The sequence below is a fragment of the Phyllobates terribilis genome, unplaced genomic scaffold, assembly GCF_046119375.1.
Source record: "Phyllobates terribilis strain yellow unplaced genomic scaffold, ASM4611937v1 Scaffold_5__5_contigs__length_657084704, whole genome shotgun sequence".
NCBI classification, from domain to species: domain Eukaryota; kingdom Metazoa; phylum Chordata; class Amphibia; order Anura; family Dendrobatidae; genus Phyllobates; species Phyllobates terribilis.
In genome coordinates, this window is record NW_027362765.1 from 102,556,346 (window position 1) to 102,570,020 (window position 13,675).

The 13,675-nt window shown below is 42.9% G+C and overlaps 1 protein-coding gene across 1 annotated transcript in view; it reads left to right on the plus strand.

Moving 5' to 3' along the window:
• PREX1 (phosphatidylinositol-3,4,5-trisphosphate dependent Rac exchange factor 1) overlaps positions 1 to 13,675 on the plus strand; it is a 144,596-nt gene that overhangs the window by 44,689 nt on the left and 86,232 nt on the right. The window contains exons 2-3 of the mRNA XM_073682645.1: positions 1,261 to 1,332; positions 8,095 to 8,217. Coding sequence (XP_073538746.1) covers positions 1,261 to 1,332; positions 8,095 to 8,217 — 195 coding nt within the window. The remainder of the gene's footprint in view (positions 1 to 1,260; positions 1,333 to 8,094; positions 8,218 to 13,675) is intronic.

A 13,675-nucleotide genomic window follows, 5' to 3' on the forward strand; every position in this document is an offset into this window, starting at 1 on the left:
ATTGCCATACACCGTGCACATTCCCAGGTTATTGTTCTCGGATCATTAGCCGTTTCTGTGTCTAATGTGACAGGTAACGCAGACGTAGAGACTTCCTGCCAGTCAGAGGAGAGAGGAGAAATCATTTATTTATCCACCACTGGTGTCCTCGTTATAAATAACACCGCACGTCGTGTTTAGGGGACAGGAAACATCAGACTCCAGTTCCAGCTCAGGATCATAACAGTTTTAATAGAGCGATGGCTTGTCTGACCTGCTACTTGTACCCAAAGTCTCAGACAAGGCTTATACCCATACACTAGTCCCAATAACATTCGCACAGTACAAGTAAATAGGAAAAGGTGGGATGCATCATAGGTTCTCGTACCTTGAACATCTTAAGCTTTGCTTCTCGATGACGCTGGTGTCCAGATCCTGATAAGTGGAAAACATTGTTTCTCGTTCTTCTCTGTGTGATCCTGGGACTAAACAGATCTGGTGGGTTTCTCATAGATCTGCTTCATACTGTCCAGGGATTTGGCAGAGCTGCCGATTCTCCTGTGTATCTGCCCTGTGTGGTTCAAGTGTTTTTTGTTAATGTGCTCTGTGTGGTATAGGGTTCAACAGATGTGTAGGCTCTCTTGTGTATCTGGGCCATGTGGTACAGGAGCTTAACAGATCTGCAGGTTCTCGCGTGGATCTACACAGTGTGGTCCAGAGGCTCAGTAGATCTACAGATTCTCTCATGGATCTAGTCAGAGTGGTCCCTATGCTCAGAAGATCTGCAGATTCTCTCATGGATCTACTTAGTGTGGTCCTCAGGCTCAGCAGATCTGCAGATTCTCTCGTGGATCTACCTTGTGTGATCTGGTGGTTCAGCAGAGCTGTGGGTTCTTCCATAATTTTGCCATGTTTGGTCCTTGGGTCTATGCAGATCTACTGACTTTATTATGGATCTGCTTGTGTGGTCTGAGAGTTCAACAGATCTGCAAGTTCTCCCCTAAATCTATCCTTGGGTTTAGCAGATCTGAAAGCTATTTCAAGGTTCTGCCATTGTGTTCTGAAGGGTCTACATGTCATCGGTAGCGCAGCAGATGCACAAGACCTTTAGTGAATGAATGAGATTTCCTCCTCTAACTAATGAGACAACCATGTATTGGGGCCAACCTAAAATTCCAAAATGCCCCAGATATGGATGTATAGTATGTAAATCAATCAACTTCAACCTACGAATGCACTCTGGCGTGGATTAATATAGTGAATATTTGTTCTTTTTTCTAGGCATTTCTGCAGCGCATCCGACAGAACATCAGCGAGAAAACTGAAAGCTGCATCTCCGAGGAAAATGTCAAGGTAAGATATTGAGAGTAGCGTCATTTTACCTGTATAGTTATAGTTAAACAGCCTGTTATCAGGGGGGACTGACGTTATTCATTCATGGGTCAGTGAAGAGACACTGTCATAGGTATAAGATTGTCAAGGACTTTAAGTGAATGTAGACCACAGCTATTATATAAAGGCGGTGTAAACCTCCCTTCAACCCCAGGACCAATCAGCCAAATAACAACTCACTGACATTAGACCACCCATGGCTGAATACATTTGTCACCCTGGGAGGAGTGGGGATCTTAGGGACCACATCCAGGAATGCAGAGCTGACGGAGCAGAGTCATAGCACAGAAGCAGGAAATCCCATAGGAGACGACCGACCGGAGCCAAAACCCTTCCCCCTACCTCCCGGGAAATGTCTGAGGAAGGAAAATATCGGCAGCCACATAGATGTGAATGGATGCAAAGTGGAAGGAATTCTCTGCTGCTCCCGATAAGGGGATGACTCTTCAGACTGGTAACCTGCGACCTGCACAACACACTCCACAATCGCGAAGGACAGGATGGAAAGAACGTAGCTAGGATTGGACAGACACATAATGCTCTGCAGAACTTACCCATATGTGAGAACCAAGGAATGGTGCAAATCCACATATGACAGCCGGCGATGTCACCAGGGTGACTTTGACCCCATCATGCTGAATTATTATTCTTAAACTGGTATTCACATAATGGATGTAATAATCCAGTCCTAGTGCCGGTGATCAGAGTATCCCCACAACAGTTCTGGCGTCATGTGATCCGAAATACCAGGGATCTAAGAGGGCGCTAAAATGCTCTGTACAACTTATCTCCACCGTCTTTTGTCTAGGGCACATGTATAATATTCGCTCACATACAGGACATCTCTTTGCACCCACAGCAGCCATTACCTGAACTTCAAAAATTAAACATGACAACGTGATGAAGTATACTCAACATCTGCTTTCCTATCAGTCTTCACATCAACATCCTTGTCATCTGCATGACATAACATAGCTATTATTTTGTTCTGCTGCTCCCCTGAGAAAACTGTTTTAGTTTTTTTTTTTTTTAAAGAGCAACAGTTGTTTTAATTTATTTTCATAAATCAATAGTACACGTGAAAATAGGAGACTTTGTAATATCTTATCAGAGAAATCTGCTTTTCTCCTCGTAGACTGATTTTTTTTATTCTCAAATCACGGGTAATATCTGTCTTCAGTGAATACAGCCATTACTGAGATAGGAGATGACAGCTGGTGCACATAAAGGTCTATGGACAACTGTAACTGGTTTCAGGAGAACTTGCAGCAGAATGTCTGTGTCTGCCTCTAGCACCTCCCTGCTAAGCAATCACTAACTGTCATCTCCTATCTCAGTGTATAGTGAATCTGTTGTCACTAAATGCAGATTTTACAGATCATAGCAATAATTGAGAATGAAAGATCAGTCCAGGAGAATGAAGAAGCAGATTTCTTTGATAAGATATATCACAACCGTTTTCATATTCATTGATTTGTGAAATAAAAATTAACACGGCGGTCACTCTTTAATCCCCTCTGCAGTTCCAGGGATTTGAGCCTTTTTAGTGGTAATTTTTAAAGTCTTTTTCAAGGAGGCATTGAAAATAAATGAGTTCTGATCAACTTCCAAAATCAACAACTGTCACTAGAGGAGACAATTTTCTTTTAAACTCCATTTAGTCTCCTCATCCTTTGGTTTCATCTTCATCCTCCTCATTATGAGTCTATCCTGTAGGTCTGTACAATCATGTATGACGCTTCCTCTTACTTCCAAGACCATAATCCTCTTCTCTTCCCTTTCCAACCTCAAGACATCCCTTGCACCGAATACTTCCTTCAGAGATGGTCACCTGTCCTAGCCATCCATTCCTTTCCACCTCCACTCTCTAACTCTCACATCCCCCTCCCCCATATCCATCCACAGTGTAATTAAGTTCTTTAGGACAGGGCACGGAGGTGACTGCACCATACAACTAATATTAGTAGTAATGCAGCCGGTGCCCAGGAAGTTCTTGATTTCCTGCCTCGTTTCTTTTCTCTGGGGGCCGCTCTTCTCTGCAGCACATTTCACCTGCTCTGCATGAACAGACGACCCTGTGTGCTGTGCTGTAAATGAGGGAAGCACAGCCTCGCACCATGCAGCCTTTATGAGCAGCAGCTGAGCATTGTGTCCTCAGAGAAGTCTCCCAGCTGTCTCCATCTTACTGAAGCCCATTCAGGGCGGAGCTTTTATGGGGAATGTGACTAGAAGCCACATGAGAGGCATCAAAGGCCCCACTGTCAGCGGCCCCTTCCTCAGCCCCAGCTCTGAGGTTAGGAGTCTGGAGCATGTGCTGATACAGCCTGATCCTAATTAGTCCCCGTGTGACCCTGATTGGATGCCATGAAGAAGTGAAAATGCTGAGAAGGGCAGATATCTGTGCCAATCAGTGTCTTCAGAAAGCTTGGTTACCATCATGTTTAGAGTGTAAGCTCTTGGAGTCATATGTCACATAGGCAGCTTAGAAATCATCTTTGAATCCAGTGATGTGGGAGTCCCCTGTATCTGATGGCATGAAATAATCATCAGTCATCATCATCTTATATGTTTTTACTCGTTTTTTGACAAATGCATCAAGTTTATGTAAAGACTCAATATTTACAGTGTTGTCCCTTATTTTTCAAGACTTTTAGCCCTGGCAGCCAGATATCATCAGCTTCTGGGCCAAATCCTGACTGATGGCCACCGATTCTTGTCTCATCTGTGCTTTGAGTTCATCACAATTTCTGTGTTTTGTTTGTATACCTGCTTTTTGGGGATTGACCGCAGGTTCTCAATGGGATTAAGATCTTGTAAAATAAGGGACAACACTGTAAATGTTGAGTCTTTGATGAATTTGATGAATGATGACCTTGATGAATTTGTCAATAAAGGTGTAAAAACTTATGAAATGCTGATGTACTTCAGTACCAGAAAAATATTCAACTAAAATATCTAAAAACACTAAAGAAGCAAACTGTGAAAACCAAAATTTGTGTCCGTCCGTCTCAAAACTTTAGGCCACAACTGTATATTAAAAACGTGCAAACCAACTCACCTTGGATAAGGCTCGAACGATCCTAGGCACGGAAAAAAACACTCCTGCACAATATGGGGAAACGATCCATGAATAAAGACTGACTTTTAGTCTGAAACATGTAGGAAAATCTGCATATTTTTGGATGTACTGAGAATGTAATTTTTAATTTGTTGGAATAAAGTTTATATTATCTTTATATTTTTAGAATCTGGAACATTGCTGGAAAGCTTCTTACTTCACAACTATATATACATTCGAGAGATATATACGGAGTGTTTACAAAAGATTCATCGGGTTTTGTATTCATATTACTGCAAAGATATATAAATTTCACCCGTTTTGTAATAATAATTAGTGTTGAGCGAGTATGTTCTATTAACCCTTTACCCGAGTATGCTTTGGCCGAGCTCCGAGTATTTACAGCTGCTCGGTGATATGTTTGAATCGCTCCCGTGTGCATGATTTGCAACTGTTTGACAGCTTTATTACATGGGAGGAATGTCTATTTCTTACACATTCCTCCCTTGTAATAAAACTGTCAAACAGTTGCAAATCATGCACACGGGAGCGATTCAAACATAACACCGAGCAGCTATAAATACTCGGAGCTCGGCCCGAGCGTACTCTGAACAGAACATAGTCGCTCAACCCTAAGAATAATGTATCGAAAGGTCAAATCTCAGAGTTTGTAACTCATTCCTGCAGATTCGCTTGTGACTCATCAGGTGGCAGAGCAGCATCAGATCCCAAAATGGCGACTATGCAAGAGAAAGCGTTTTGTGTTTTAGAGTATGAGAAGTGCATTCAACAGAGCATTCTGCGGTGGTATCAACAATTAAAGGACCCTGTGTTCTTAAATTATTGCCACCGCAGAATACTGTGGTGACCAGGTGGGTCACTTTCATACTGTCTTGTGTAAACGTAAAAGACCCAGACATCCCAGTGTTACAGGTGAAGCAGTGGAGAGGGTTCGAGAGACCTTTGCACATAGCTCACAGAAATCAGCACGTTCCGAACTTGGCATTCCTCAGCCAACTGTGTGGAAGATTTTGCGACAGCGACTGTGCCAGAAACCATATCGCAAACAGCTATTGCTACATTTAGAGCCAGCCGACCACGTCATCCAATACAAATTTTGTGCATTTTTTCAGGCAGCATTGGAAGATGACGAATTTGCTACCCAGCTAGTGATCAGTGACGAGGCAACCTTCCACTTAAGCGGAAAGGTGAACCGATCACAATGTCCGAATATGGGGAATGAAAAATCCCAATGCCATTGTGGAAATCGAAAGAGATTATCTGAAAGTAAATGTTTTCTGTGCAATCTCGAAAACAAAAGTGTACGGGCCTTTTTTTTTTCCCGCTGAAAAGACTGTGACTTGTACATCATACCTCGATATGTTACAGTTATGGTTGTTTCTGCAACTGACAATTGATTCCAGAAACTTCAGTTTCCAACAAGACAGAGCTCCAATCCACTGGCATTCAGCAGTGCGTCCCTATCTCAGCGAGGAACTCCCAAACCGATGGATTGGGTTCTGTACGGGTGTTGACTTGCAACTCTTCAGATGGCCCCCAGGTCTCCCCATCTGTCATTGTGTGATTTCTTCATTTGGGGGTATGTCAAAGACATTGTTTACGTGCCGTCTTTACCAGCAACACTGGATGAGCTCCGGGTCCGCTTTACAGACGCTCTATTGATCATCGACAGGGACTTGCTGCAGCGTGTTTGGGTCGAACTGGATTACCGCATAGATGTGTGACAAAAGGAGGACACCTAGAACATTTGTAAACGTTATATGCTGAACTTGGAGAGTTTATTTGTTATGTGCCATTCAGTATTGTGCATGTATTACATTTTTAAATAAACCTCTTTGAAACCCAATGAATCTTTTATACTCACCCTGTCTTTCCTTTTTGGATTAATGTGACATCCTCTTTATGTGCCGCATGGGTTGCCTGTGTAACAATAAGAATATTACATTAGAAAACTGCTACCGGGCAGATTCATGAAGACTGGCATTATTCACACAGGTCTTGATGAGGGGGTTCCTGGAGTCAGATGCTGCTGATTCATGAAGAGTGGTGTGCACCTCTGTGTGCACCTTGCCACAAATCCTCCTCCATCTTAACACTGCCGCTTGTCATGAATTTGATGAGCGGCGGTCGACAAGCCCCTGTCACAACCTAGCTCTGCTCATGTTATCAGCGCTAGTATAAGAAACTGGTGTGAGAACATGAAACTTCTGAGTTGCGCCAAAATTTTGCGTCTTTTCAAAGCTTAGAATTCTCTCGTGAAAGATTTGATAAATCTGGCCCTAAGAGTGAGTCAAAATGTGTTTATGTTGTTTGGAGTCAACCAATAAATCATCTCTGATTTTAACTGAATTGAATGCTACTCTTCTTTTACTACATATCCCCTTAATATATGACCTCCTATAGACTGCGCCATATGTGATATAATTACACAGCCTCCTATAGACAAGCCTCTACAAAAGGACATGGCCTCCTACAGACTATACTCTTTGTTACTACATAAAGAGCTTAATGTTGAGGTGAGTCCGAGAAAAACATCAGCTGACGTTGGAGCGATGACTGTTGTTGTAGATGACGATGATGAAAGGGAACATTTTCCTATTGAATTTTTAAATAGCTTAACCCCATCAGGCATGCCAAGTCACTGCCTTAGACTTAAAGAAGTTGTTCACAACTTTTTATTAGCACCCCCCGGGGCCCCTGAGGGATTTTGTAATTACCTTGTGTTGCTCACAGGCATCACGTGACCCGCCACCCTCGGTGGATGCTGGGTTGTTGGCAGGGTTACCCGCGTCACACCCAGCATCCACTGCGTGCTTTCCCAATGAATGGAGAGAGTGAGAGTGCGCGGTGGATGCCGGGTGTGACGTGCAGGGTAACCCCGCCCACAACCTAGCATCCACCGGTGGAGCGCAGAAGAGAGACCCTGGCTGCATCTGGAATCATGACGTGACATCAGCGGATGTCAGAGCCGGCTGCAGCCGGGGGTCACGTGATGCCAGTGATTGCACCGCTCACAGGCAATAACTGCACCGCAAGGTAATTATAAAACCACTTAGGGGCCCCAGGAGAATACATTGGGGGGGGGTAATAAAATGTAGTGAACAACCCCTTTAAGGTGGTCAGCATTATTATGTTGTTGAGAAATTTGAATACAAAACGAGGTCTCTGCAATGGTACACGATTAGTTGTAACATCATTGAATAGAAATGTTCTTGAGGCAGAGATTGTAACAGGATCAGCTGAAGGTGATAAGGCATACAGAGAGATTTCCACGCGATCTGTTCACTTTTTGAATTGGCGAGCGTCTCTGTAATCTTCTAAATTGTATTTTTGTTTTTCATAATGCCATTTACTAATTTATTAATTATGACAACTTTGTTGTTTATCATGTAAAAAGGCTGAAAGTGAATAGACATGGGTAATTGAGTTAGTTTTTATTATGTAGAGCACACTTTTCTAGCTTCCAAAACTTATTTGTTTCGTAACTTGGGCTGCTAGTGTAATATAAATATACAACCTCCTATGGACTAACCTCTATTATATAACTACATAGCCTCTTACAGACCGTCCCCTATATGATATGTTTTTTTATGGAGTTTCTGTGTCTCCTGCTCTCTCTAGATCATTTTTCTTTCTTTCTCCAGATTTTATTCTCCAACATGGAGGACATCCTGCAGGTTCACTGTGAGTTTCTGGCAGCGCTTGAGAGTCGTCTCCAGCCGGAGCCTCATCCGCAGCACGAGCTGGGAAACCTCTTCCAGCAGTTTGTGAGTATGACGCTTCTTGCCGTCTATCTGATTTGTGACCTCTTTGGAATTGTAGTTTATTCAGCACTAGAAATATAAAAAGTTGAGAATCTCGGCGCTAACCACAGCAGTCACCTAACATCTCTGCAATCTCCTCCACCATACACAGGGTGTTACATTGGGACTGTAGGACATCAGGCTAGAATGCTGCGTGAAGTGAATGCTGGGGCGCACTTGTTTCTCTGTGCAGTCGCTCTGTTGGTGAGGTCAGAGGTGGCGTCCTGGCAGCTGTGCAGGAACATGTGTTCACCCTGCTGGATATGTAACCATCCGGATTGTTTCTCGCTTCCTGACTCTGAAAGTTGCCAAAACTCTGCAGGATTATTGATGTCAGGTGAGGAGTGAATTTCCCATCATTAGCCCTGATCTTCTGCAAAACATAAACACAGCGATGGTGGCCAAAATCTTCAATGTGTCTCTGCATCCACCGAACAATGGATCCTAAGAATTAGTGGTCCTAGGGTTGCCGATGTAAGAGAAATTCTACAATGTCCTGTCTACTTCATCAGTGATCTGCATGGTGCACACTGGGCATATCACTTCACTTCTGATTCAAGTCTTCAGCTCAGAACAAATTAACTTGCCTGTAATGAAACCCATCAAGTTTCAGATTATAGACTGCAAAATATGAAGGAAACTTAAGGAACAATAACTGCATAATGAGATCACAACGTCGAAATAACTCCTAGATATAATAGATACAGCTGAAAACATACGTATACAGTACACAAACCGTACTGATCAAAAGCTTGGCCACACCTGTTCATGCAGTGATTTTCCTTGTTCTTAAATGAATGTGCACATTGTAGATTCAGACTGAAGGCCGCAAAACCACAATTGAACACATGGAAACAAGGAGTAAAGAAACAAATGTGAAACAAACCATAATATGTGATAAACCTTAGATTCTTCAAAGACCTCCCTTGGCAGTCTCTCCAGCAGTTTAATAAGGTTGTCACCTGGAATGACTTCTAACAGTCTTAGAGGAGTTTCCAGACGGGCTGAGCACTTGTTCTCTGTTTTTCGTTCTCTCTGTGTCCAATGCATCCCAAACCATCTCAGTTGAGTTGAGGTTGGGTGATAGTGGAAGCCGTGTCATCTGACGCAGCCTCCATCTCTCTCCGTGGTCACTTAGCCCTTACATCGTCTACAGGTGTTTTGGGTCACTGTCTTGTTGCAATGCAAATGATCGTCAAACTAAGTGCAAACATGGCATGTCATTGCAGAATTCTGTGGTAGCCATGTTGGGTAGTATGCCTTAGATTTGGCATCAATCACCAACAGTGTCAATAGAAAAGCACCTCTGACACCATCTCAACTCCCCCCTACATGTTTCACAGTGGGCACCACACTTGTAGCAACCATCCACTATCCTTTTCTGCGTCTCACAAAGACCTAGAACTTGGGACGAGATATATCTCAAATTTTGACTCATCAGAACACAATACAAATTTCCTCTGATCTGATCTAAATCCAGTACTTGTGTTGCTTGGCTTAAATATGTCTCTTCTTGTTTGTGGTTCTCAGTAGTGTCTTCTTTGCAGCAATTTGACCGTAAAGGCCTGCTTCTCAAAGGTTGACCTGGAAGTTGATTTTGAGCTGGGCCTACTACTTCATGTTTGTCATTTATGAGGGCTGTTATCAGATTGTTGTTTCTGAGGCTGGTAACTCTAATGAACTTATCCTCTGCAGCAGAGGTAATTCATGGTCTTCCTTTCCTGGGGCGGTCCTCATAAAAGCCAGTTTCATTATAGCGAATGATAGTTTTCAAGGTTCTAGCAATTTTCCATATTGACTGACTTTTTTCTCTTAAGTAATGATGGCTTATTGTTTTTCTTTACTAAATTGAGTGGTTCTTGCCATATTCAGTTGTGGAATAAACTCAGTACTGTATGGAGCTGTGTACCAACACTGTCTCTGCAGAACACCTGATGATCGTAAACACTTTCTGAAAGAAAAAAATTCCATAAATGAGCTCTTGACAAGACATGCCTGTTCATTGGAAGCCATTCCAGGTGATACCCGATGAAGCTGCTGGAGAGAATACTAAGGGGGTATAAAGCAATCATCATGGCGTGATAACATGCACAGAATTTGACACAAATGGGTTTGAATGGCTACTAAAGGTAACATCCTCACCTGTGACCTGTTTGCTTGTAATCCGTGTGTGCGGATAAAAGCTGAGTGAGTTTCTGGTATCAGAAACAGACAGACAGACTCCTGCATCTTTCATCCAGCCACTGACTGTTCTGAATTGTGAGTCACGGGAAAAGCAAAAGAATTGTCAACAGATCTACGAGAAAAGGTAGTTGAACTGTATAAGGCTGTGTGCCCACGATGCTTTTTTGCAGCGGTAATTCCGCTGAAGAAACGCTTAAAAAACGCTTGGTAGAAGGCCTGCCATGTTCCCAAATGATAATCCGCATGTGCTGTACACATGCTGCGGAAATTTCCGCTGCGGATTATCGTTGCGGAAAAAAAACGCAGCACTACCAATTATTTTGCGGAAGTGCTGAGTTTTTCGCCGCCATTGACTTGCATTGGAACGCATGGATTACGCATCACTGCATCTGTAGATGCTTATTCCATGCTTTTCAATGTACGGATGGTACCCGGGTCTGGAGGAGAGGAGACTCTCCTCCGGACCCGGGTACCATAGAACCTGTAAAAAAAAAGAATAAAATAAAAAATAAATATTATATTTACCTTCTGATGGCCCCGGTGCGCTTGTCTTCGCTTGCCGGCAGCTCGCAGTGGACTGAAGGACCTGCGCTGACGTCATTTAGTCATGTGACGGGTCACGCGACGCTGACGTTGGCAGGTCCTTCAGTGTACCGCGAGCTGCCGGCAAGCCAGGACGGAGCGAATAAAGACTCTGGAGGCCATCAGAAGGTAAGTATAGATTTATTTTTTACCATTCTTTACGGTCACACGATATAAATCCATGCCGTTTGCATGGATTTATATAGTGTGACCAAGTTGTCAAGCACTTTCCAAGTGATGCTAAAATCGCTTGTAAAGCGCTTGTCAACCCGCATGCGGAAATGCATGTGAAGAACGCTTCACATCCGCTTGTACCTGGCAGGAAAAACACATGTACAATCCGCATGCGTTTTTTCTGCCAGGGAGATGCAGAAATGCTCAGGAAAAAATCCGGAGCATTTCTGCTTCATGGGCACATAGCCTAACACAGGAAAGGGATACAAAAATTAGCCAAGGAATTAGTAATGCCAGTCAGCAGTACTCAAACTGTGATTAACAAATGGAAAATCAGGGGCTCTGTAAAAACCAAACCATGGTCAGGTAGACCAACAAAATTTCGGCCACATCTGCCCGGAAAATTGTTCAGGATGCAAAGAAAAACCCACAAATAACATCAGCTGAAAGTAAGGACTCTCTGAAAACTAGCGGTGCGGCTGTTTCAAGATGCACAATAAGGAGGCACTTGAAGAAAAATGGGCTGCATGGTCGAGTCGCCAGAAGAAAGCCATTACTGCGCAAATGCCACAAAGTATCTCGCCTTCAATACGCCAAACAGAACAGAGACAAGCCTCAAAACTTCTGGAACAAGGTAATTTGGAGTGATGAGACCAAAATTGATATTTTTGGCCACAACCATAAACGTTACATTTGGAGAGAGGTCAACAAGGCCTATGATGAAAGGAACACCATTCCTACAGTAAAGCACGAAGGTGGATCGCTGATGTTTTGGGGATGTGTGAGCTACAACGGCACAAGAAACTTGGTGAAAGTTGAAGGAAAGATGAATGCAGCATGTTACCAGCAAATACTGGAGGCAAATTTGCACTCATCAGCCCGGAAGCTGCGCATGGGACGTACTTGGACGTTCCAACATGACAACGATTCCAAACACAAGGCCAAGTCGACCTGTCATTGGCTACAGCAGAACAAAGTGAAGGTTCTGGAGTGGCCATCTCAGTCTCCTGACCTCAATATCATTGAGCCACTCTGGGGAGATCTCAAGCACGCAGTTCATGTTAGACAACCCAGGAATTTACAGGAACTGGAGGCTTTTTGCCAAGAAGAATGGGCAATAAATGGGGAAAATAAAGAACCTCGTACACAACTACCACAAAAGACTTCAAGCTGTCATTGATGTTATAGGGGGCAATACACGGTATTAAGAACTAGGGTATGTGAACTTTTGATCAGGGTCATTTGGATGTTTTTGGTTGTCATTAAGATTTAAAAAGAGAAAACACAGTAGTTTGACAATAAATGGCTTCACCGAACCAATAACCATGAGTGGAGAAAAAGTTTTTTTGTTATCATTCATATTCTCTGAAATAAGGCCAAGAAAGGAAAAGTCCCGGGGTATGTAAACTTTTGAGCACAACCGTATACTACACAGGTATATACTATACAAATATACTCTACACATATACAGTGCATATATATTCTGCACTGTGTATATGTATGTGTATATATATATATATATATATATATATATATATATATATATATATATATATATATATATATATATATATATATATATATATATATATATATATATATATACTGTACACTACACACATACATGCACTCCAGTGTACACCGATCTATTTCCTGTCAGATTTCCTTCTCTTGTCTTTTTCCTGTGGAAACAATGACGACAATGCTGATATGAAGAGGCCGCTCAGGCAGATTTCGCCTGACCCCTGAGATGGAGACGGAGAGGAAAACCAGTGAGTGAGGGGGTGATGTCACCTGGATGTGTCTGTCCACACTTCGTCCTGCCTATGCACAGTCATCATGATGTGCGTGCCGTAATCCCTAGGTCAATGTATGTGGGTGCACACTGATCATGGGGAGCACTGCTGTATCAAGGTGACTTCACTCAGGAATACAGACACAGGCAGTAAAAGGGCCCCTGATGGTGCGGAGACTGCACGTAAGGCACTGCAGCCTAATTTCCTGGGATTATTAAGGCGGCACTCCACCTCACTCCTGCCCTGTCGTCATGGCGCTCTCACACCCCAGAGCAGGATACGTCTCTGTTGGCACCTCCATCTTCTTAGATTGTAATCCTCAATTATTGATCTAGGGACGGGCGAGTTTACTGGATCCAGTATCTGAATGGATTTTTGTTGTACTAATTTAAAAAAAATAATAATATCCGACCTCTTGACATAAAAAGAAAAATCCCTCCCTATGTCATATAAGCCTTGAATGAAAATAATAATTTTATTTCTATAGCGCCAGCATATTACGCAGCACTTAACACTTTAGAGGGGACTTGTACAGGCAATAATAGACATTATAGAATAACAATAATCACATAAATCAACAAATACCAAGAGAAGTGAGGGCCATGCTTGCAAGCTTACTATCTGAGGAAATAGGGGTGACACGAAAGGTGGATGGTAACAATTGCTTGTATAGTACGATTCAGCCA